We start from the raw sequence: 26,430 nt of genomic DNA on the forward strand, positions 1-26,430 counted from the left end.
TCCACATGTCTCAGAAAAGCTTCCCAGCTAATTGGTGCCTTTTGCTCCCCAACCCACCTCTGAAAGAAGTGACTTAAATACTGATTATCTATCAGGTGGAGAGAATCATATGATACAAGCCATACAGTGAGGTAAGTGGGCCTCTGATAACGTACCAGGTCAGGAAGCCGGCAGCATTCTATGTTTGCCTACATAGCTGTGTGCTATTTAAAAATTCAAGGAGGCTGAGCGCTTGGCGCGGCTGAATTTATCTAAGGTTTACTGAATGCTCCCTGTGGCTGTGGTTGGTAGCATTATAATTTGGGTGGTGGGTAGATTTGCAATTTTTATATTAAATTTGGAATGCTGGTTATAAAACTGTTTAGAATGCATTTCAGTGATGGATGGTAAATGGCTGTCTAAGACAAATACAAGGCCAATAGCCAGTTTCTTTTCTTTCCCTTTCTTGGTGCTACTTTGGGAAAATTACTTGGGAAATAAAGAAGGTTAAAAATGGTTCTATCAGTACAAACTGAAAGTTCATATACAAACTACATAAGCTCTTGCCCTAATCGTTTTCTTCTCTCCCAATGGTATTTACTGGGCACCCAGACACTGCCAGATGTGAGACTGAACAGTTGCTCTAACACAGCAATCTTTCATGTTTTACTCGAAGCCTCTGAAAATATTTTTCTCCCTTAGCTCCGTAACAGGGAGAAAGGAGCCCCCCTGGGGATATGGCTGATGGAGGCTGATCCTGTCTGACACTTAGGGACTCTGAAGACTCACTGTGATAGCTCAGTTATGATGCAGACAGGCAACACACCTGTCCCAGTAACTTAGGCTCTCACCACACATGGGCAGTCAAGTTCCCTTAGCATTTATTTAGATTGTACATTTTAATACATAAAATATCCCATTTTCACGGTTCATCCTCCTGCCTCTGGGCAGAAGCACAAACCTGCTTCAGAATCACTATTAGCTAAGATTATAGAAGGGCCCTCAACAATCGACTCCAATGCGTAACTGCTTCCACTGTGAGATGATTCTCCGGAGCCCATTAGGCTCCAGCCCTCAGGAGGGAAGTCTCCTTGTTAACTGTACTAAAAAAAAGTCCTCTACAAATCAGACAGGGGTTAGCATCTCTGGACCTCCTAGAAGGAGAAGCTCTCTCAGTGACCCTCTGATCTTCCAGCCCCATGTCCTACCACTTCATGAAATACATTCAGAGCCCACCAGACCACTCATCCAAAAGGGGAGAAGGGGATAGGACACTAGGTCTTCACTATTCATTCATTCTAATGGTTGAAAGGGGATGTGGTTTTAAAAGAGTCCTTTCTCTTCAGCTTCTTGATGAGCTATGTTTTTGTCCTGACGGACTCTCAGACTATGACCTGGATCCACAGGTAAACTTCATGGACACTAGACATCAATAGTAACTCTGCCTCACCCGTAGAGAAAAGAGAAGACGACACTTACTGGGGCTCTGTTTCTGGGCACATAACTTGATCGATGTTTAAAAGGATTATACTGATTTTAATAGAGTGGGAAATGCATAGTTTTCATACAGATAAAGATCACTGCGGCAATGGTTAGCATGACCAAATTTCAAAGGCATGCTCTCCGGCAGATGCTGTACAATACTTTGTGGCTACTTTCAATAACGTATTTCATCTGAGGCCCTCACAATCTTTTGCAAACTAGCTGTGGCATGATCATTTTACAGATGGGGAGTCTGAAAACACAGGGTTTAATCTGACGAAGATTCCACACAAGGTCAGCGAACGGGCACAGAGAAGGAAAGCCAGGAGGAGCTGTTATCTTGCACAACACATGTCAGCGTATAAAGAGGACAAACTAATTCAAAACAGAAGGCGAAGCTATTTAGAATCCAGAAAAAAAACGCTAAGCTGAAAGAACATAAATAAATAAAAATAAAACAATTTTAAAAAACCTTGAATAATGCAGCACCTCTAGGGAGAGCTCAACCCACTCACACAGTGAATCTGGAAATAGAACGAGCACAACGCTTACGTATGAGCCCAGTCACCGCGGGCAATCTGTTCTGCTTCCAGTATTATTCAGGACAGATCATTTAGTTTTCTTTTTTTATTCTGAAATTTGTCACCATACAAAATAGAATGCATTAAATTTTTCTTTGATTTCTGCTTTTTCCCTATCTTCAATCCCCACACCCCAGAGTTTCAGAGAATCCACTGACTTCTCATCCTTTCAATTTGTAAGTTCACTCTGCCTGTAATAACCCCTAGGTTCCTTCTATTTTATTCACAGACATATGTTATACCTACTAATCAACAACCCTGCCTGCTTTAATTGGTTCACCACCCGAGTGAATATAAAGTATCCCTTGGAGGCCCTTCAGCTGACATCATTCTCCTTAAGGAGACATTATAGTAAATAAATAAGCAAATGAATGTGAGTCAACAGGGAGATGAAAAGACTTAGACGAATGATGGTTAAGGAATTCTTAAAACCCTCTCACTAATGGGGGTGAAGGCCCTCAGCGCTCTCAGCCCACCCAGTTTCTGTGTGTTCTTTCCTAATCTTGGTTTTTTGTAAATTAAGTCTTTAACAACAGTTGAGCAATTACGAAATTTCTTCATGGAGCAAGTCTGCACTTGGAGACATGTTGATATCTTCCAGAATGTCCATAGCGAAGTACTCACAGCAGCAAAACTCTGGAAACTACTCGTATGTCCATCAAGAGGATTCTGGGAACCTGATCAAGTGCTATGCCAACTTGGTACCACTGCTCATGGGAAAATGATAAATTGCTTGATAAACCGATAAATTGTTTGCGGACCAGGGAAACGAGAGCTATTTGGTAGGAAGCCATACCGTAAGGCTTCTCTGAGTGAGGTGACTCCTGTAACTCAGCATGTCCCTCACGGGGACTCTGGACGTTCTGCCCAGGGAGTTGTGCCCAGAGAAAGTGCCTCTCCTGTTGCATAGGATTCTATGGCAAAGTGGTTCTCGAATCTTCCCCACGTGGGGCTCCTCTCCTAGCACCTAAGCTATTACCTGCGAGAGGTGGCACAAAGAGAACAGCATCTGGACAGCTGTGTGGACTGCAGTGGACGCTGTTGCCAGACCCCCTCCGTGCCTCGGCCCTGCCGGGAAGCAGTGATCTCTGTCTTACATCGTTCCTGGGTCAGCCGGTGCCAAGCGTGGCCTATGGGAGTCCTGTGAGTCTGAATGTTTAGTTGGACCCAAGAAGACCTCCTGAGGGCATTGCAAATGGTTACTTCTGAGGATCAGATTAAGAGAAACTTTCACATTCTATGTATATATCTTTGAGTAATTTCAGTCTTTAACCATAAACATGTAACTTATTACCTGGAGAAAAAAAGACTACTGAAAGAAAAAAAAACCTCCATAAAAGGAACTGTCACATCAAACTCCTTTAGAGGTCTATGCCCAGGAAAACATGGCTAAGATTCCACAATGAAATGGGAATGAGTAGGATGTAACTTTAGACAAAGTTCCAAAAGATTAAAAGCTATAACCAAATCTACAGTTTTGAGGTGAATAAACATTCTCTATCTTGGTAAGTATATCACAAATTCTGGATATCCTGAATTCAAGTGTGTTTTTTCAATATTTTTTCAGCTTGATTAAGAATTTGGAACCTTGTTTGACTAGATAAATTTAATACGTATCATTTAAAAATTGATCACCAACCATTTTGTTATGCAATTAAGACAGCAAGAGTAGTTTTCTATTTTCTAATTCCATAGAAATAATGAGTCCAATGTGGTGAAGGGATGAGGTAAATAAAACTTGTTCCCACTTGGCTATGAAACAGCCATTCCCTGAGAGGAAACTTTCAGCATTCTTCCATATGAACCCTTTGGCTTTCTTTCCTGAAGAAATACTGTCTTTAACAAGTCCAATAATTTCCAGGATGTTGTCAGGCCAAACTGCTACCCCATTTGGAGGTAGCTAATTACTTCAAGAAGACTGACATTATATACAATTATATGAACAGTTATAAGATGAATCATAATTGATGAATACCTGTACACAGATTATTGATCTCAAGTCCCAACAAACACCCGGCAAGTAAGACGATGTGAAGTGAGGCTGCACAAAAGAAATGTCAACTTAACGAAAAAAATAAACCTGATATTTATCTTGATATTTAAGCTTCATCTTAAAAATGTTAAATGGACGATGCTGCCCTCTCACTGAAATAAGATTTATCACCATCTAGAATGACATGCTACTGTGTGCTTAGAGATAATGTTTCTCCCCGGTTCTGTTTCGATAATATTGTTTGGTTAGAAATAGGAAATAGAGATGAACTGCCTGGGCTTCTGCTCACGGGTTGTGTCACAAGAGGCGAGTCTCTCGTTCCCACCACAGAGACCATGAATGTCAAAGGCGCAGCACAGCCGGGCAGGAAGCGCTCAGTGAATTGGGAGGAGTTCGTCAGAGCTGTGGCCAAGGAAAAGCTCTGTGGCACCCAGGCAGCCCTGCAGGGTTTGTAATTAGCTCAGCTTCCCCGTCTCCAGGCGGTGCTTGTTTTAGGATCTCACCACATGGTTTCAACCACTATTCACATCCTCTCCTCTCTTTCAAATACATGCACACGTCTGTAGTTTCCCTTTCATAACGGTTTTTTGCCCTTATAAGAAAGAAACTGTAAGTCACAAAGCTGGACTCAGTGTGGAAAAGCAACTTCCCATCTTCGTTACCATTTAGATCACGAGTCTGTCTTCAGGAAAGGGGTTTCTGGGAGAAGTCCTCTATGAACAGAATGGAAATTCCAGCTGGGTTTCAACGTCCAGACCTTCTCGAATATCATTCAGTGGTTTCCCACAGCACTCAGACTCCGGTTCACGGTGCCACGTGGTCAGGTCCCTGCCCTCCTCTTTACCACACAGGCCACTCTCCCTGGGTCTTCTCATTCTGGAAACATGCTGAGCTTGGTCCCATCCCAGGGCCTTTGCAGTTGCTGCTCCCTCACCTTCAGCTGTGCTCACCTCCAGATCTTCACACCTCTCTTCTTCCCAGTATTCAGATCTCAGCTCAATCTCACCCCAAGATCACCCTTTCTACCTGCGCATCTAAAGCAGCCCACTGCCCAGCTCTCAGGCCACACTATCACATTGCCTTGTATTTTCTCCAAGGCACCTAACATTACCTAAAATCCTCTTATTTACTGGGCTTTGTTTGTCTGTTTATTGCTCATTTTCTCTGCTCCATGAGAGGAGGGATGTCGTTGTCTTGCTCACAATTGTATGCAGTGTGGGGCTGCTCAATACAGATTTATGACCAAATGAAGGAGGAAACCAGCTCAATTTTCTTCATTTGAAGGCTAGTTAATTTTTTCAGCATGTATGTAACACAGCCTTTTCCCCCTTAAAAATAATTTTACATGTGTGATAATCTCTGTTCATTAATTTTGTCTGGTAGCAGACAACCACTTCAGTTCACAGTTTCACGTCATTATTAAACTCAGGTTAAGTTTTCTTCTATTATATCTTTAAAGACTGCTTCTGTCTGCTCCAAAGTTTTCTTTAAAAACACTGATTAGACCTGTCTATTATTGCTTAGCAAATTTAAATATCTCTCATCTCATATTTCAACTAAAATGCCATTTTGTCAGAGAGCCCAACCCTGAAACGTCCTTATACTAAAGTGTCCAACACCTTCTGCCCATCACATTTTATTGATATTTTTCCTATAATGCATATACCTCACTTAAAATGGTAACTGCAACTTAGCAAGCATACTTTTTAACTGTTAGTTATTATTATATTTTCCTGGTTTATTGTCAGTCTGTCCTGATATAAATTTAAGATATATAAGAGAAGACACTTTTGTTCTTCTTGTCCACTACTGTATTACTAGAGTTTAGAAAAATGTGCCTATGTAGAATGGCATTGAACTAATGGCACTGAAAGAACTGATATGAAATAAATCATGGAATGAATTTATACATACATACATATGTAGATATATAAATCCTGGTAAAGTTTGTATCCTTTTTTTCAAGTAAATTGTTTTTTTCCAACTACACTGTGGGAATTTAGCAAGTTAATATGAAAATCTGTACATTATTAAAGTACTGATGTAGTAACTTATAATCAAGCAGTTAATGAGCTGCAAAGCTCACTTTAAAAACCAGTTGCTCTATACATTTAATATGTATACAATTACTTCTTGTTATTGTCAAAACTAACTTGGGACATGAAGAGTAAATTGCAGAGACAAACTTAATAAATTGACTTTGATGTAGTTGCTTCCGGAACTGAAGCCTCTTGGGAACACTGAGCTAAAATTCATACCTGAACCTTCTTCAATTTTTAATCGAATACTATTATGATAACTTAACAACAGAATTTCAAAGATAGCTTAATTTTTCCTGGACTCTAGATTCTTTTACACATCAAGGAACCACTTTATCTACCCAAAGGTATTTCTCTTTATATTGTGTATCAGACAAGGGAGCTTAGAAGCCATGGAGATGTTAAGGAAACATTATGTAATTAACATGAAACAAGTCAGGGACACATGTCTGACTAAATTAATTTTTAGAATATCATAAGACACTATAAAAATGCACTGAAAAGCCATACTTAGGGAAAGCAGGCTAAACAGACAATGACTATTGACTGATTTGTAGTCAGTTCAAATCAAAATGCCCAAAGAGCTGTGCCTATACAAGGTTTCCTTTAGTTGAAGCAAAAATAAACAAACAAAAAAATAATAAAGAATACATTCACTTGGAAGATACACATTAATTTTAGGAATATCTTTCTTTGCTTAAAAGTATTTTAAAAACCAGTCTTCGTCCAAAAATTAAAAATAAGATTACTAATGTATCAATACACTCTAGTTATCTTATCAGATGAAATGCCTCCTTGCTTCTAGATAATTCTGTATTTACTGTCTACCTCCCCTCCATGTGTGAGGGCAAATTAACTTTTATGACTTTACTCCTCATTATGTGGAAGTCTAGGCATTAATGCAATCTTTTTTAAGAGAAAAAAGGGCAAATCTATACTGAAAAATTTATTACTATTTTATTTTAATAGGTCTCACTCATGGCTAAGAAGTTGTAAATTAATTAAAATATTTACTTAAAATACACTGTAAAATTTATGAAAAAGATAGAATTCATTTACTGTTGCTTTACTATCACTCAAAATTTTGTGTTCAAAAAATGTCTGAATTGTGTAGAATACAAATGGAACAGAGGACAAAAATTAAAAACCTATCTTTGAAAGACAAGTAATTGAAATAAAACTTGGTGACACTTACAAGCTAATACCTAAAGAGAAAGGGGGGATTGATAATGCAATCAACTCATTTACTTTATAAAACAAATGTTCTTAATTGGAGATAATTATTTCGTAACTCACCTCTGCATACTTCAACTTCAATGTTTTATGCATTTCTCGGAAACGACTGTAACGCCTGAATACGGTCCACGTCTCATCCAGGACAGTGATCTATTAACCAGGAAAAGCAAAATAAATCAGCATTAGTTGGAGGAAAAATTGGTTTCCTCTTATTTGTTTAAAATAATTTGTTTAATGTATACTGATGTGTATAAAACTGATGACTAATAAGAACCTGCTGTATAAAAGAATAAAACAGAATTCAAAAATTCAAAGAAACCCCAATAAAACAATCATATAATTTTCTTAAAAATTTTTTTTTAATTGTTAATTAAAACAATTAAAAAATGCATCTTAAAAAAATAATTTGCTTCAAATTAAACAAATTGTTTAATTTGTTTAACATAATTCAAAAATTTGTTTGTTTAAATTTGTTTCAAATGACTTAAAAATTAACGAAAAAAAAAAAAAAAAAAAAAATTAACGAAAAGTGATTAGCATGTAAATTTCTCCAGAAGGGAAAATATTAATCTAGCGGCACAAATAAGACTTACAAATAATAACTGTACTCTGCTTAAGCATTGCATCTCTGCTTCCCAAATACGATTACGAGCAGCATGTGACTCTGTAAAGTGAAGGACACAGAGTTTCATGGCTTATCAGAAGTGTCCCTCCACTCTCCACGTGGGGTGCAGAAAGGACATCCCACAGCGTGACCTTTGTTACAGTGATGTGCCTACATGAAATGTTTACACTTTTATATAAAATGTCAGTGTTGGTTTCCAGATGCCACCGCAACGGACAAGAGAGAAGCAGCAGCAGAGAAGAAAAAGAAGGATGAGGAGAAGGAAGAGGGAGGACAAAGGAGAAGGAGGAGGACAAAGGAAAAACAAAAAAATCTGTCTGCATCTCAGTGATGATTAGTATCAAAACCCACACTGTATTTTGCTTTGTTTCGGAGGAAGAATTATCAGTCCAGCCTCTAACCAGTAGTGGAACTTACTGTTCCTATTGGATGGCAGGTGGACACTGGTGCCCATCAGTCACATACCAAGGTCACGGTGACCAGGAGAGGCTGGGAGACACCACCAGCCTCCACGGTCACACCTGAGGCACAGGCTCCTGATCAAGTTCCCATCTCATTCCCACTCTTCTTCCTCCAAGCTCCAGACCCACGTCCCTAACTGGGAGATGTCTTTCTTTAGATGCCACACACCAACTTCAAGGTCAGCCTGTGTGAAACAAATCCACCCGTTCTCTCCAATCTCAACTCTACTTCATCTCAGTGCATGTCACCACCATCCACCAAGCCACACCAGACAGACGCTGGTCCCCGGGTCCCCCCAACATGCCACAGTCAGACAAGCACCAGCTCCTGCACCTCTCACCTCCTAGGCCTTCCTTAGCGCTCTACCCTTCCATCCTTCACTGCCACTGCCATCTCACTCTGGGCCACCAGGTCTCACGCGGCCTCGGCCAGACCTCTCCCAGTGTCTCCATCCAGTTGCCCCTCCAATCCCTTCTCTGCACAATTGACAGGGGAGCTTTTTAAAAACTTAAATCTGATCGTTCTACATCCCCCCTTAAGTCCCCTAGAAGCTTCACGTTGCTCCTAGAAGACCCAGATTTTATATTTGTACCCGACTGCATGCAGCAGCCTCTCCTCCAGCCTCTCCTCCCGCAGGTGTCTCACTCCCTGGAAGCACACACTCCTTCCCACGCTGGGCCTCTGCAGGGGCCGCGCCCCTGTACTGGAAACCTTACCCCGCACATTAGAGAAACGCCCTTCTCAGGCTGGTGATTCAGCTTTTGGTTCTCCTGCATGTACACCCCAGGGGTGAGCAGGAAAGTCAGGGATCAGTAAACCACAGAGATCAGTAGGGGGAGGACACCCAGGCAGGGAGCCTCGGGAGGAAGAGGGAGTCCTGAGTCTCAGCCATCCGCAGGTTCACTCACTTCCCCGCGTGGCAAATTAGATGATTTGGGGTTATCCAAGGATGTATAATATTAAAACTTTCATTGTTCTGGCTCTATGTTCATCATTTACAATAGTGTTTTAATTGTGGCAGGTTTCTTCTTGTGAGTTTCTTTTAAAAAGATATTTCTGTAAGGAAAAAAAAGTACGTATGTTTACAAAAAATCATTTAGTAAAAATAGTACCAATGTCGCCAAAGCTTGGGAAACACTGCTCCTGGCAGCTCAGCTGGGGGTTTTCTCCCCAGCTCTCTCCTCCTCAACAGACCCCATTGAGCACAATTAGCAAGGGGGTGAGGGCCTCCTTAGGGCAAGAGCACAGCAACATGCTACCTTGGCTGGACGCAAACCAGGTGTCAAGGAGAGAGCTGGACACGAGCGGGCGTGATGCTGCCTGCTTGCCAAGAAAGCCCAGGAATTAATAGAACCATACCCGTGACCCGGGAGTAGTAAGATGCAGGATGCTCGCAGGGAAACCATCCTGTCCTGGGACTCTGGAATCCAGAGAAAGTCACAGAAGAAGCCTAGGTCTCCCTCCTCCCTCAGACTCTAGTGCTCCCTGGATCTCTGACTGCTTCCACTGTTCCTCTTGAACCCACAGTCAGTCAAGTGCAAAATCCCCCCATCCTCAGCCTCTTCTGGGAATTTCCCGTTCATCTTCACTCTGAGAGCTGGCTCTCCCCGAGGGACCCCTTCCCCTGTAGCCATCTCAAGTAGGGACTGTGTTCTCCCCACACTCTTCATCCTCTTGTGCTGGGAGGTTGGTAGACGCTTTTTTACTTCCATCCAACTTTCACACCACTGCACCTCTGCCCTTCCTAAAACCCCACCTACGTGAAGCCCACACCTTCGGATCCTACCTGTACCCATCCTTCTCGCAGGCAATTCGCCTTAGTCACATCCCCGACTCCTTGAACGTCTTAGGTTTTGCTGTCATCTGCTCCAACGCTATGGAACTCCTGCCATGAATCTCGGAAATTTCATCAACCAACAGACGATCCCTCCAACACCCCGACCTCCTGTTCCTTGACCTTTGCCCTGGTTCCTCCCTCACCCAACTTGGAAACCATGGGCAATCATTACAATCTTTCCCTTGCACTCAACCTCAAATCTCTTTGTTCTGCTCTTGAAATTCCCTTGACTAAGCTAAACCACAATCTTGGTTAAATCCAGCTGTCTGCTTACTCCTGCCCTGTACCTGCAGGATGGGGATGAAGGAAAACATGCCACCAAATGGCTTCCTGGTCCTATTTTAAAGTCACAGTCACCACTTTGAGGTCAGCCTGGATGCCTCCGAACAGTCATACCACATTTCCCCATTCCATCCATTCTCCCATTCTCTTAGATAAGAGTTTTCTAAACAGTTTACTCCATCTTTCTCCTCACTCTCAGATGATAACCTGGGTTCCTATTTCACTGAGAAAGTGGAAACAATCAATAGAACACTCCCACAACCACCCTCAGCCCACCGTGGCCACCATCGGCCTTGTATCTCCTCTTCCCTCCTGCTACCGGGCGTGGGATGTACACCACTGCTCCTGGTTAAGGCCAACCCCTCTTCCTAGATGCTGGATTCTAGACTCCATGCCCTCCTGCCTTCTGAAGGAAACTGCAATCAGCAATTTTCTCTTCTCTCTCCTGCACCAACACATCCTCAGTCTCTACTAGATTATTCCAGCAGCATCTAAACTAGCTAGGATTTCTCTCACCTTAAACTCCCACCTTGGCCTCCCTTTCCCTTCCAACTGCCACTCCATTTCTGTCCTTCCTATTATAACAAACTCCTCGCAAGAGTTTATTCTTTTTTTTTTCTTTCTTTCTTTTTTTTCGGTACGCGGGCCTCTCACTTGTTGTGGCCTCTCCCGTTGCAGAGCACAGGCTCCGGACGCGCAGGCTCAGCGGCCATGGCTCACGGGCCCAGCCGCTAAGCGGCATGTGGGATCTTCCCGGACCGGGGCACGAACCCGCGTCCCCTGCATCGGCAGGCGGACTCTCAACCACTGCGCCACCAGGGAAGCCCCGCAAGAGTTTATTCTTGATGTCATCAATTTCCTTCTTCCCAGGCTCCCTTCAATCCAGCCTCAGTTACTCACATTCCACTCAAACTACTCTCATCTACTCTTACCAAGGTCATCAACGACTGCCACAGGTTACTTCATGCTAAACCACTGGTTCATTCTTGGCCCTGATCTGACTTGACCTATGGCAGGATTTGATGGAGCCGACAGCTCCTCCTTGAAACATCTTTTTCATCTGGCTTCCAGGCTGCTGCCTCTCTTACCTTAGTCTTCTTTGCTGGGATTTCTCTTCATCTCCCTGACCTCTAAACATCAAAGTGTCCCAGGGCTTAGTCCTTGAATGTGTTTTATTTTCTACCTGAGCTCACTCCCTTGGTGATCTCATCCCATCTCATAGCTTAAACTTATACCAATGATTCCCGGGATGCTCATCTCTCTCCCTTGAACCCAGACTCGTACATCCTACTGCCTACTTGATATGTCTGCCTACCTGGGTGTCTAACTGCATCTCAAACTTAACATGGCTAAATTTACTAAAATTAATCTCATCCAGACTTGCTCCCCCATCTCAGTAATGACAATGCCATTCTTCTATTTCTTCAATCCAGAAACTGTGGCATCATCTTTGATGTTCCTCCTTCTCTCACGTCTCACATCCAATCAGTCAGCAAATCCTTTCCACCACACTCCAAATATAATGAGAATCTGACACTTTGCACCATCACCACCATTAGCATCTTGGTCTAAGCCACCGTCACCTCTTGCCTGGACTACATTTAACAGCCTCCTACCTGGTCCCCTTGCTTCTGCTTCTGTCTCCCTCCCCTCAACATTCCCCTCATTCCTTTCTCAACACAGCAGCCAAAGTGATCTTGTTAAAAACTGTCAGATGAGGCCATTTCTTTGCTGAATGGGACATCTCCCAAGGCGTCCCATCTCGCTCAGGGTACAAGTTCAAGTTCTTGCGCTGATCTACAAGGATCTCTACAATTTGTCCCCTCCCTGGCCTCATCTCCCACCACGTTTTCCCTTGCTCACTCTGCCTTCCTCGCTTATCTAGAACCCATCAAATGTACTACACACTAAGTGTGGCCTCAGGAACTTTGTCCGTGACCTTTCCTCTTTCTGGAATCCTCTTTCCACGTGACTAGCTCCCTCACTTCCTTCAAGTCTTTGCTCAAAAGCCAGTTTCTCAGTGATGCCTTCTCTGGATATACCATCTCAAATTGCACCCCCTTACTCCCCATCTCCACACTACTTATTTCTCTTTCTTATCTTTCTACTAAGCACTTCTTACTACCTAACATGGTACAGTCACACCTCCGAGATATCGTGGGTTGGGTTCCAGACCACCACAGTACAGCGGATTGCAATAAAGTGAGTCACACGAACTTTCTGGTTTCCCAGTATCTATAAAAGTTATGTTTGCACTTTACTGTAGTCTATTAAGTGTGCAATAGCATGTCTAAGAAAACAATGTACATATCTTAAGTGAAAAAACACTCTAACGCTAAAAAATGCTAACCATCATCTTGACAATGCAGGGTTGCATTACAAACCTTCAATTTGTAAAACTATGCAATATTTGAGAAGCGCCATAAAACAACGTAATCTGTATATATTTACGTGTATGTCTTGTTTCCGTCTCTCTTCCCTACCAGAATAAGCTCCAGGAGGATTAGGATTTTTAGCTGGTTTTCACTACACCTTAGAAGAGTACTTGACACACCACGGGCATCCTGAGGAAGAGCTGGAGGATGGAGCCCCCGGATGGGCTTGTCTTACGTGTACTCAGCCTTGGCAACAGTGGACCAGCGAGGCCATTGTTCATCTCTCTGGTAGATGAGATGGCCTCCAGCAAAATCAGGATATGGATGTGGACAACTGGACACCAGCTCGCGAGGCTTTGGCCAGCAGCGTCTTCCTCTTTTTTTTCTTTTTTTGGCCACACCACATGGCACATGGGATCTTAGTTCCCTGACCAGGCATCGAACCCACACCCCCTGTATTGGAAGCACAGAGTCTTAACCGCTGGACCACCAGGAAAGTCCTGCTTCTTCTTCTTTGTTGCTTTCACAGCTCATTAATGTCAGACCATATTTTGAAATCTCTAATTAATTCAACAGCTACTTCACACTTACTTCATAATTTGGGTTTCACTCCCCTTTCCCACGGTGGCCCCAGAATAATGCCTTTATAAGGCATGGCAACTTCCCTGACAACTTGCACATACCAAGTCTCCGGAGGACAGGCGCGGCTGAGTGATTTCCCGGGGAAGCAGAATCAGGGCATTTGGGCACAAAATGATAAGCCAGCAAGAGGAAGATAAAGTCCCTGAGAGAGCCCCCAAAAGCATCCAGTGCACTTGCTTCTGCTTCTCAATATCAGCCCCCAGTGCTCACAACGGGATGCAGGATGCAGGGGGACAGCGGGGGTGGAGCTGGAAGGAGACAGAGGAAGATGGCCTGACGGGGAGAGAGCTATCCAAAGCTGTGTGTTCCTGTGAATTGGGCTCAACGAGGTCTGTAAGGGGATCAGAGGGATCTCCGTCTTCACCACGTTACACTGGTGTCTCCAAGAGTCCCACATTAATGAAGAGGGTGGGGACTCTCTGGAACCATTAACACTGTATATAATTTCCCCAAAATACTGAACAAAGAAGATCATTATGGGTACATTTAGGGCAATGGTTCATGTTGTTGCCTCGTGTCTTGATATTTTAATAAACTCACATTAATAAACCCACATACAGATCTCAGCAGCTTCTGCCTTCAATTTCTCCATAACCTAAACCAGCGGTTCTCAAAGTGGGACGCCTGACCAGCAGCAACAGTTTCACTTGGGAACTTGTTAGAAATGCAAGTTCTGAGGTCTCACCCACACTTCATCTGGAACTCTGGGGTGGAGCCCAGAAATCTGTGTTTTAACAAAATCTTCAGGGGCTTCCGACGCAGGGTGAAGTTTGAGCAGCCTTGCTGTAAAGCTCTGCGTGTTGCTGCCCCCAAATCAGATGTGCTGGCTTGTGGAGAACAGGGTGCATTCTCAGTATAACTGCAACACAAGCTTAGAGCGAGGCAGAGAGAAATCTCCAAATCCTTTACCCTTTCACAAGCTTCCTGCTTTCTACTCGCCTCCATGCACTCCCCTGTCAAGGTCAAAGCCCTTAGCGTGGCATTCAGGACCTATTCCTGGCTAACCCAACACTACCTTTTCTAACCCCTGCTCCCAGTGGATTAAAAATCTCACACTTCAGACAACTGGTCAACACAGGAATGGGGCACATTTCTCGGTCTCTGGAAGGGTCTTCTGAATGGCCTCCTCAGTATCCACCCATCCCGTGGCCTCCTGCTCAGCCTCCAGGGCACGTGTCCAACCACAGTCCCTCCCTTGGCAGCACCCCTGCTTCCACTCCTTTCTCCCTGGAAGAATCATTCCCTCCTCCGTGACTTCCCGGCATGCAGCTCACACTCTGCTCAGAGCACACATCACGGGACATTAATTATAGAATTAAATTTGTACTAGTTAGTTTATATAACCGATATTAATTATATAAACGTCTCTCTAACCTACAAGATTGTAAGCCTTCTAAGGGAGTGGGCCTTTGGCAGTAGCTGGGGTGGTGGTGGGAGGCCTCTCATTGAAGGAATAAACGTTTATTGAGCTACTAGTATGTGTCGGCACCATATCAGGTGCTGGTAGTTTTCCGAGAGATGTACTTAAGGTTAGTTTGCTTTTCAGAGAAGGTAAGGCTCCACGATCTTGGCTGCACTAACTCTGTTCTGGTGATATCTTTTCAGGTTCATCTGAATCAAAGATTACTTTCATTAGTCACATAATGGCATCTTTTTTTTTGCTTTCTCTACACTGAGAACAGGGTGCATTCTCGATATATTTGTAACCCAAGTTTATTGTGAGGCACAGAGAGATTTCCAAATTCTTTACCCATGAAGTTTTCACCTGAATCCAGGTTAAATACAAGGATCACAAAGGCTCAGGTTCCCGCTTTTTATATAAAACACTTTAAGTCTCCCCTTGCCTATCAACACGTAAACAAGCTGAGCACAACGACGATGAGTGAAGACCAGCACGAGCACCACAGAAATGGTGCCCAAGGCAACCACGTGGCCACCTCCCCACAGGAAAACAGTCAGATCCCTTCTCTGTAACAGAGACAACCGCACTTTGACAGCTGGGGAGACAGCGCACGTGACGTTTGGGAAAACTACACAGGAAGTGGAAATAGACACTAAAGTCCTATTTTGCCCCAAATTAAAACTGGGCATAGGATGAGGTGCTGATGCAGAGAGGAGGCACAGAAGGTCAGTACACCCAACACATCAGGTCAAAACGCTCAACTGTTCTCTTCCATGCTGAAACCGCAGGGCATCATTGCTCTGCAGCTTTGAGGACCAAATTCATTACTTCTCGCTCACTGAACGAGTCTGCTGATACAAATCCATCTTTTCTGGACCATAAAATGATCAAGTGCAACTTAAAACACCATAAACGTGTCCACAAGATGAACTGCATTCACTATGAACAATTCTCAATGGAGTGCTTTCCACAAATTTATGTTATATACATATTTTGCCGGTTTAAGGACTGTCGATTTTAAGACCTGTCATCAGTATGTATTTGCTTGTGTATATCTATCTGTGTAAGAAGGAGAGAATCAACAGTTTCTCACCCAAAGAAAAATACTCTAACTGGCCCCAGGTAAGTAAGCAGTTACTCGTAGAGGTCTCCTCAACAACATTTATTTTTAAACAACATTTGGAAGAGCTACACCAAGTATATACAAATGAGATTCCCTGTATTTAGTAATAGCTTGAAGGAAATGGTCTAATACCACCCTAATATATACTAAAACAAGTTTTGCCAGATTTCTGCAAAATAGTCTTGTGCAGTAACATAACTATGAACATGCTGGAGGAAATATGAATATATAACAAATATTTCAATCTGTATAAACAGCAAGCATTAATACATTAGATTTCATTAATATCTCTTCAGACACGTGTTGCAAATAGAGCTACCCAGGAGGTGGGAGGAGAGGCCAGCACCCCATTAATCACAGCTCGCCACCCAGTACCCCTCGCTCTGGTCCACCTCTAGGACGGCCCAGTCTTTCTGAGGACAGACGGCCCAGTGCTCTCAGATTTCTGAAGGGGATGCCCACACCAAGTGTGCCGCAACCGATGTCTGTCTCCAGCGTGATGCTCTAACCTCTCTCCGTCTCCCAGCCCCTCTTTTCTTCTGATCACTCACCGAGGGCTCTGGCTGGATTCCAGGTCACTCTTCCTGCCTCAAACTCCCTAGCTCCCTAGACCTTCTGGTGGAACCCCGTCGGAATAACCCCCTTCTGTCCTGTGAGCTACCCGGAACTGCTGCAGACCGCCCTCATTACCCCTCCCCAGGAAGGCAGGACGCACTGACACTAAATGTACGCTATTTTAACTCTGTAGGGTCACTCCTACATGGAAATCCTTCTAAATTACATTTTCTGTGACGAGTATTTCCGAACGCTCTAGATTTTCAATCCTCACGGACAACGCTGTTTTACTGAGATGTTAAGGTCGCCCACACCCAACTCCGGAGCAGCCTCTCAGCCCATCCCAGAACGATGCTGCTACCGCACTCTTCCCCCCTCCCTTCAAGACCGCTTCAGCTTCACTTCGTCGCCGTCCTCTGCTTCTACCAGAAAGGAGCTCCTCCCCAGGGCTGGCCTCAAGTGGTACTACTTCCTGTTACCAAAGCATCATCTGTACCCGTCTACCTGCGGGCCTGTCCCGGTGTCCTGCTGCCTAGAATGCCCCCTCTCACTCCCCCCAAAACCTGAAGTCTTCCCGGGTGCCCAACATGACCCCCTTCGCTCCGCACTGTTCTATTTTCTGCGTGTTTCTCTCCCCCACTTCACTGACCCCAGAGTATGTGAACAGCTTATGCATCTCTTCTGTTCCTCAATATCTTGATACTTCTAGTATGGTCTTTAAAAAAATGTTACAGGTACCAAATAAATACTTGTTAAGTAATAAGTGACTGAATAACAAAGATAGCGGAGCCCAGGGCCTCTTCAGTAAACTCTCCCCTGCTATTTTCTCATTCCCGTTCTGGCCTGAAACGTGGGCAGCAGAATGATTTGCATTTCAGGTCTTTTCTGATTTACCTGTAAATGTTTAAAGTTTTTGGACAATAGGCGCTAGAGGAGACAGGGAGAGGGTAAAGAATTGTAAAACAAAGAAAATGTCATTTACCAGATTCCTTTGGAAGAGAGGAGTCTTGATTTAGTGATAAACAATTTGGGGGTAAGAATGAGTGCGGGTAGGTGTGTGGAAAAAACTCCTGAAAAAAAACACATCAAGAAACAAGTGGTGGTCTCTGAACTGCCTTTACAGGGTGGGTCCTATTAACTGAAGAATTTTTTGTTTCTGAATGTCATGGTCCTCTGCGTACGCAGGTAGGCATGGGGATACAGGCCAAGGAAGGGGGCTGGAGCTGACACCCCACCACTACCCTTAGCAGGGGGGCAGCAGCTGAAGTTCCCAGGGGACATCTAGGAAGCGGCGGGGGGGGGACGACACTGGTGCTTTGGGGAGAACATAATTGTCTAAGGGGGTATTTTCAGTTATTTGCTCTGAGATGTGCAATGTATTTCCTGCTCTGGTTCCCTAGGAAACTACAGCAAAGTTTTCTTTCTGGGGAACCCAAAGGAGTGCTGAGCTCTGTGGCCAAGTGGACACACAGGAAAAGACACTGTGTCAGCAACCATCCAGGGTACTGGGGGCGAGGGGACAGCTGCCATTTGAACTGTGTCCTCCAACCAGGTCACGAGCTCCTGAGCCAAGCTTGCAACCCCTCCACTGTACTGGGCTCTGTGAACTTGAACTAGAGCTCCACCAACTAGAGAAATCCCGTCTCCATGGCACCTGCGGGAAGAAGACGGACCCTGGCAGGAGGAGATGCAGGGAGAGGGGAGTCTAAGGTCCAACCCTAGATCCGTCCCCACCTGCTGGTAATGTGGAAGCGTGGCTATGGGGTTCACAAAGCCAAGCAGGTATAAGATTATTCAGCCTTATTATCTAGGATATGCCCCAGACATCCTCTGTGTAGATGCATCACCAACAAGGTGCCTTGGAGTCTCTGGCTCCTGAACCTGGTCTGAATCCAGTGCACCACGTAGACAGGAGCCTGGCGGCTGACTGCTGGTTACGGCACCCTCCGCATAACAGGAAGTGATGCAAAATCAAACGGGGCTTTCTAGCTGGCCCAAATCTCAGCCATCTGCAATAACTAGAGAGAATGGCTTCTTTATGCTTCAATCTCAGTACCTTCAAAATAGGGATAATACCATTTATTTTAGTATACTTAGTTTTATATGGTAATTTGAAGGTAAATTTGAAAGAATGTACCAAGACCCGAATATTCTGGTAAGATGGATGCCTCTCAAATCTAAGATCATTACTAAGGAATACTTCTTCCTCCCCCTAACACCTCGGTAAAACAGGAGAGGAACCTTAAAATTGTGAGAACTTGGGAGAATGACAGCCTAAGCAACCTTCCTGCAAATTACTCAGATACCCAGAGGCAAAGCACGGAATGCAAACTCTCTACCAGTCATCGTTGGAGAATGCAATCATGTAAAGCTCTGGATTAAGACAGCCCTGGATCCTGACTTTAGCCCAGTCACTACTTAGCTGTGTGACTGTGGCTAAATTATGCAACTCCTCCAGCCTCAGTTTCTTCATCTGTAAAATGAGCTCATGACACCTAATCTATAGCCGTACTAAAAAACGTGAAGCAACGAGCAGAGTGCTGGGGTACTCAGTACCTGGTAACTCCTGCACCGCGATCACGTTCCTAAAAAAGGCCTTTTATTACACATATTGAAAGGCCAGGGTACCTGTGGGCAGCAACTGCAGAAAGGGGAGTTCGAACCATTTTGTGATTTCTTTTAAAACAAATTTTACTCTAGGAAGAGATGTAAAACTCCCAGAATTCTGAAATGAAGGAAAGGAAATATTAATATGTTCTTATAGCGGAAAAACAAACTTGAAATGGAAATCCAAGGTGGGATCACAAGGCGATGACTGCTTTTCTTCTGTGCTTGTGACTCAATCTCATTTCCTCTTCACCATTTCTCATGTCTGCAGCATTACCTCTGTGAAGATAAACAACTGCCCAAGCAACAGCAATATAAAAGATGAGTTGTTTTGTGTTAAAATAGGGGAAGTGAAAGTTGTTTTTTCTTATTTTTTTAGTGAAAGACAACATTCTCAAAGAGATGGGAAGAGTGCTTAAAGAAAAAATAAAACCTTAGGATAAAATATGATTCTTTTAAGGTTATTTCTTCCACTTGATATTTATGTTTGAAAATAGTCCACAAACTGAGTATTTGAATCTAGATGGACCACAGCTCACGCAAGCCTCCATTTGTCTCAGCTCTGCTAATGCACACGCGGGAGAACATCCATCAGTTACTAATAAGCAGAGATTCAGACGCCAACACACAAATCCTTCTGAACATTTATATGCTATCAAGTTGGGAATGTTTCTGAAAGATGTATGTGTGTGCATAGCTTATCTAATAGACTGAAATGGCTCTTATTTCTGTTCTGCCAAATAAAAAGACATTTCCCTGACTATAAATGTGATTTCTTCAGCTCCCAAACTGCACATTTTCTGGGCATTCCCTCCTTATGCTTCCTGGCAGGTCTATCCACCATCAAATTCTCCAGGTTTGTCAAAATGTTAATAGCGCCAATTTATATGAAGTGCCCGTGACTTGGCCAGAATTCAAGATCAAAGTTAAAGCACACACAAAAATAACAGCAACACTTGAAAACAAGTGAGGATTTGGAAATGGCCACTTTTTCTAGGGCAACACTAGGGCCTCAACTTCCAAAAGGTGCAGAAAGTAGTGATATTTAGAAGGTACAGTAAGATGAGTACGCAAGGGAACCGGGATGGCTCAGAGGACTTAGATTCCATGGACATCTGGTACCTGGATCTACTTAGTAGCTGCGTGGCCCTGGGCGAGTCACTCAATTTCCTCATTCATTAACTGTAAATAGTATCCCCATTTTGGTACATCTTCCACGCTTGCGGAAGGGTCTGGCAAAGTGCCTGGGACGAAGAAGGTGCCTGATAGATGTCAGTGTAAAACATTTTACGCGACTTGGGGAATCTGGATTTCCACGTCAGATTTCCCAAGTCTGAAGAGTTGACAACTCACTCGAAAAGTTTTAAAGTCTGTTCAGGCCAAATAAAGCACATGATCCACCACCAGTGTGCTCCTGCCGCTGGGAGTTAATGCTGTTCCACCGTTTGTCGGCCCTGGTCCCCGGGTCCCTGCACGTGGTCCTTCAGATGTAAAAGCAAGATTCCAACTTGAACCTCGGCCGCCCTGAGGTTCTACCACTATCCCATCTCACCTTCAGGGTCTCTTCTTTCGAGGGAGGACCCGGCAGATGGGAGAGCGCTCAGGGCTAAACCTCTCCCGGGCTCTGGGACGCGACGGATGGAAATTAGGAGGCAGGACTCACAGACATAAAAACTCAAAAAGAAAACGCCTACCACCGCACGGGCTGCTCAGGGATTACCCGCAGGGTCTACAGGTCTGCGCTGGGCGTGTTCCCTGAGGTTAGACTTTTCCGCTGTCATTCATTCTCCTGTTTCCTCTGCCTCTCCTTCTCCTCCTCAGGCCACTGACCAGGACTTAGAGAACATGAGCAGGCACGCGGGGACAGGAGGAGACTGTCATTGCGGTGCCTTCAGCAAGGGCCCGATAAGCACGCTAGCACGGGCTGCTTGGTTTTTGGGCGTCATGTATTCCAGGTAGAGCGTGGAGTCTCGCATCCCTTTGGTCTGCGAGTGGACACAAGGCTGAGCTCCTGCAGCCACGTGACAGAAGGTGGGGACCTGTCCTCTCCTGAACAATACGAGGTGCCAGCAGCCTCCTTACAGGAGATGACACTACCACATGGGCTTCCAGGAGCAGCGGCTGAAGAGTGCCCGGGGGCCCAGATGAGGACGGGAGGGCGAATCAGTGATGAACCTGCCGACAGAGATGGAGCACGAGGGGCCCCCGAGGGGCTGATTACAAAGGACACCCAGCCACATAACCCCTGAAGCCCCAAACATGCTCTGCCCCGTGACAACACCTGTGGCCAGCCTTGTGTGGGTCACATCACAGTCATGTGTATGGGGGCCCATTCCCAGCCCAGCCCGTGTAAGGGCTGGGGCCTCACGGCTGCACAGGCTGACGAGGGCCCATGGAGCTGACACCTATGGGAAGGACCGGCAATAAACACGACAACGACCAAGAGAAGAAAATGGGACTGTGGCTGTGACGGGAGTAAACCGGGTAACGGGGTGGAGGGGGCACTGGTGTACATGTCAACACTCACCAAAGGAGACAGGAAGACAATCTCCTGTGAAGATTACTTCCGGTTTTAGAGGGATGAAAACTCTCAGGAAACAAAATGTTAAAAAAAAATTACCAGCATTAGATTATTTCTTTATATTATCATTTTAACATGTAAGTTAAAAGGTAGCAGATTTAAAACTATGCTGGAGACATCAGCTTATTTCTATGACATCAGAGTATGACAGCCTCTGTCAGCCATAAGCACAGATTTTGTGTCACGCTGAAATGCAATTTAAAAAAAAATTAAATTCTACCCAGTCTGGTCCTAGCTAACTGAGGATGGCAAGTATAACGCAGGGTAATTGATTTCACGTATCATTCGCTGAAAAGCAGTGGGAGCAGGAGTTTGAGGATGACTGTTGTGGTCCAGGTGGAGTTATTACTTGTGACGCCTATAGCTCCGTGCAAGCATGGACTGTGCAGGTATGTTCTGCTGACCAGCAGGCCACGTTCAACCACATTCAGCACAGAATGTGCTCTTCTCCAACAGGAGCCAGCCTGCACACCTTCAGCTCTTCTGTCTGTCTCTGACATCAGCTGGCGGGATGCACCTCTCTCAACATAAATGCGTACATAGTTCCAGAAGGTTGTGCTACTGGGAGACACTGGCAGGCATAACTGCAAGGGTAACAACAGGAACAGATACCCTGACCCAGGGGTTCTCACATGAGTCCTTCAGGGTCAATAAAGGGGGAGGTGACACTGAGATGATAGCTTTCTGTATTGTCAAAAGCAAACATCAAAACAGATACCAACCCACAAACTATGATGTATCCACACAGTGGATGCTATTTAGCAATAAAAAGAAACAAGTTACTGTTACACTTAACTACATGGTTGAATCTCCAAAAGGCATGTGGAGTGGAAGCAGCCAGACCCAGGACAGTAAATGCCACCTGGTCCCATCCCCACCGCACGCCAGAACAGATCCACGTAATCTGTAGTTACAGAGAGCAGATCAGTGCTGGAGAAACTTTCTGGGATGACTGAAAAGTTCATAAATCTTGATTGGGGTGCTGGTTACAGGGGCAAACACGTATGTCAAAACTCATCAGACTGTACTTAAAATGTGTGTATGTCACTGGATGTAAACTATGTCTCAATGAAGTCGATTTAAAAAATTAAATATGACCCAAACCCAAAAATCTTACACTTATCCATTCTCACAGTTAGTTCACAAAAGAAAGTTGTTTTTAATCCCCCAAATAGAGAAGATATAAAAGACAGTCTGTTTGAATTAAAAACTCCATTTTTCTCATTTTAAAGCCCAGTGATGGAAACCTCCTCAGGACTCATCGGGGATCAGAAGACAAGCCTTTGGGAACCACTCTTCTCTCCCTCTCTCCCCCCAGACCCGCTCCCTGCAGCCTACCTCGAGCATCCCTTTAACAAGGATCATGACTGCTTCATCTGGCAATGAACAGACGGGACTGGAGGACTGGAGCTACCAGTTTGGGGATTAAAATGAAATTGGACAGGAAGAAGGAATAATCTAAATAACTAATCAATTCTATCTAAAGCAGGGTGGGTAGGGAAGGGCAGGAGGCAGAGGGAACACGAAGGGTGAGGGAAAAGCTGAGAGACAGCGCTCTGGGGCTGCCACCCCTCCACAAGCCAGCGTCCTCCTGGGGATCTGTCAACTCAGTCACTGGGGACTTGCACCCAACAGGACCTGCGTGTGCCCGAGTCAGCTCAGCCCCTTAAATGAACCAGACACAAAATATCTATATACCTTATCATCATATTTTCCTTCAAAGAAGATCTGAGACTAACAGAACAGACTTTTCTAAAAATAATACTTTTTACCTTCCTCTTCTTAAAGCCATTGGCTCACCAAGAGAATTCAGTAGCAGCCCAAGTATGACCCTAAGTGTGACTACTTGCTCTAGAAAACATTGCCTGTGCATGAAATAAAGTGATGGAAGGAAAAGGCTGGCATAGTTCATTTATAAACTCAGAACACTAAGAGGAAATAAACAACCAAAAAGCGAAGAAGAAGACAAAACAAAACCCCAAATCCTCATAAGGACACAGTAGCACATTGAACGTCATTAAGGGGATTCCAAGGGTAAAATCTCACTCATTCCCGACACCTTATGCAGCACTTAGGATGTGGCCGGCACTGTCCCAAGCACTTCACATACAAAAGCTCCTACAGTCCTCAAACCAACCCAGCCTGTGGCTTGCCTCGGCCCCATTTCACAGGTGAGGCACAGTGAGGTTACCTGGAGGAGTAACACTCTCCCGGCACTTTTCAGACAGCTACGCTTCTGCTGGAGCTTGGCTACTTTTGTCTATTTTGTTAAGGGCGGGACAGTATATTCCCAGGGTTTCTGTTTCTAGTACTGGGCCCTGATGCTTCTGTTGACGGGGTGCCCCACCCGCCACGGGAATGTGAGACCATCAGCCCTCCTCCCTGTAAATGCACAGGGCGGCCCTTCCTACTCGGAGAAGCGGGAATTCTCCAGGCAAATGCTGACAGTCGATTCCTGGTGCTAATGATGGCAACACCTGGGATGAGAACAGAAGGAAGCAGAGCAATGACATGCTCTCAGACAGGGTTTCGATCAGTTCAGAGAGGGCCAGCCTAGATTCTGAAAGGTGCCAGACAGTTCCCATATGTGGTTTCTCTAACTTGCCTTTACGGTTGCACCTTCACAATTTTAGCCAGACCTGCGTACGGCCAGGTCTACAATTTGCTTGCAACTTTTATTTAAATCAACTCAGTTAAAAAAAATTAAGTACCTTCTTTATTCATGACTGAAGTTCTATGCATGAAATCGATTTAATAGTCATACTTTATTAATACATTTATCTATGGAAATAAAATAAATCTATGTACCAACTAAAATCACTGCATGTCCTCCAGTGCTGTGAGTTCTATGTTTTGAAGAATTCAAATTCTGAACTGGTGAAAGCCAGTCTTTATCCTCTAATTTAAAAGTACGGAAATAATACAAACACGCCTTAGGAAACTGTCTCTCAATATGTATAAATGGAACTCTCCACACACACAGTTTCAAATGGCTGACGAAAGAACCTGGGCAGGAATCAGGCATTAGGTCAGGAGTAGAAGCAATGGATCACAGACATGGTGCAACATTTTAATAAGAAATCGCAGAATCTGGCCAAATTCAACCACCAACACTAGCACACAGGAATCGTGTCTTCTCAACAGAAACCTCAAAGAGATAAATTCATGTGCACGTTTTGTTAAAAAAAAACGGGGGGGGGGCTCAGTAGGCAGAAATAAGAATCTAAAACCTTGATTAATCAGGAAAGTTATTTGCATTGCTTCTCCAGGAAGACTGAAAAGGAGCGCCTGTGCCTAAGGGGAGGGATCCCCCCCCCCCCCGAGCCCAGGGGCTCCTCTGAGGTGCAGCCAGGAAGTGGGGAAGCAGCGGGGGCGCGGGGTGGGGGGGGGGCTGGCTTAGGATCCCTCCGCCCTCCCTCCCCCCACAGCAAGCAGCTCCACGCTTATCTGCTTCTACAGTGTTCTTCCTCCTACAAGACTCCCTGACCAAATTGTTCAGCGAAAAAGAAATCTGGAAACCACTGGTGAGGCCCAATTTCCTCACCTTACCAATGAGGGAACTGAAGCTCAGAGCAGGTAAAGACTTTGGGTCACTCAGCAAAGTAGAATCCGAGTCTGAAGAACTCAACATCCAGTTTCTGGCGTTTATCTGACCAAAAGCACCTCTAGGAATGCGCCCCCCCACCCCGGCAGACAGATACTGGGGACCGTAGTGAACACCATACAACACCCTCGCCTACCCCCGAAAATGAAGAAGTGTGATTAACCATCAATTCCTCGGGGAGGGGATGGCGGCCAGCAGTATTTAATGAAGTGTTATGAGGCAATGGAAGTCAATTAGAAATAAGATGAAGGGGAAGTATTTGGGGAAGTATGAGGTAAGGAAACAGGCACATCTCTTCCTGAAAAGCTGTATAAATCAAATAATGTGTTAACAGATTAGGAAAGCTTCCTAATTACGAACAACAGAAACAAAAACAATGAAAATAGCAGTAGAAATAACAGCAACAGCTATAATGTATCCTTTATTATCTACCAAACACTGGAGTCAGCACTTTATATGCACTTAATATCCCTGTGACATAAATATTATTGTTCCCACTTTTATAGATTAAAAAACTGAGCCTAAGCCCATGCTAGGGTGACCAACTGTCCTGGTTTGCCTGGCACCAAACAGGTTCCCGGGTTGTGGAACTGTCAGTGCCGAAAGCAGGAAAATCCTGGGCAATTTGGGGTGGCTGGTGACCTTACCTGTGGGGCTGGTAGGTGACAGTAACTTCCATGTCAGCCGGACTCCCCAGCCACCACTACCTTCTATGGGATAAATTCCCTCCATGTGCTCCAGCCTAGACTTTCACATACTGGTTTAAAGAAGGGCATGACCAGTATCGTACAAAACAACACGTTCATATGTAGCTTTAGCTCCATTTAGAGAAAAGATAGCACTGCAGAGCCTCGAGCCTCCATCCCCCAGAAGAGTAAAGAAGGGACACTTACCTTGACCTCAAACTCGAAGTGCTCATCCTTCCCTTGGCCGCAGAGAACATAGCGTGGAATACTAATTTTGATGGGGTCCTTCAGGTTGTCTGGATTTGCTCCCAAAGAGCGAGACACCATCCGCTATCAAAG

At 44.6% G+C, this 26,430-nt stretch overlaps 1 protein-coding gene across 1 annotated transcript in view; it reads right to left on the reverse strand.

The window, feature by feature from the left end:
- Window positions 1–26,430, reverse strand: part of LOC116740472 (kinesin-like protein KIF16B) — a 292,307-nt gene that overhangs the window by 59,469 nt on the left and 206,408 nt on the right. The window contains exons 23-24 of the mRNA XM_032606120.1: window positions 26,299–26,421; window positions 7,371–7,460 (exon numbers count right to left, since the gene is read on the reverse strand). Coding sequence (XP_032462011.1) covers window positions 7,371–7,460; window positions 26,299–26,421 — 213 coding nt within the window. The remainder of the gene's footprint in view (window positions 1–7,370; window positions 7,461–26,298; window positions 26,422–26,430) is intronic.

This window comes from Phocoena sinus, chromosome 15 (assembly GCF_008692025.1).
Source record: "Phocoena sinus isolate mPhoSin1 chromosome 15, mPhoSin1.pri, whole genome shotgun sequence".
NCBI classification, from domain to species: Eukaryota; Metazoa; Chordata; class Mammalia; order Artiodactyla; family Phocoenidae; genus Phocoena; species Phocoena sinus.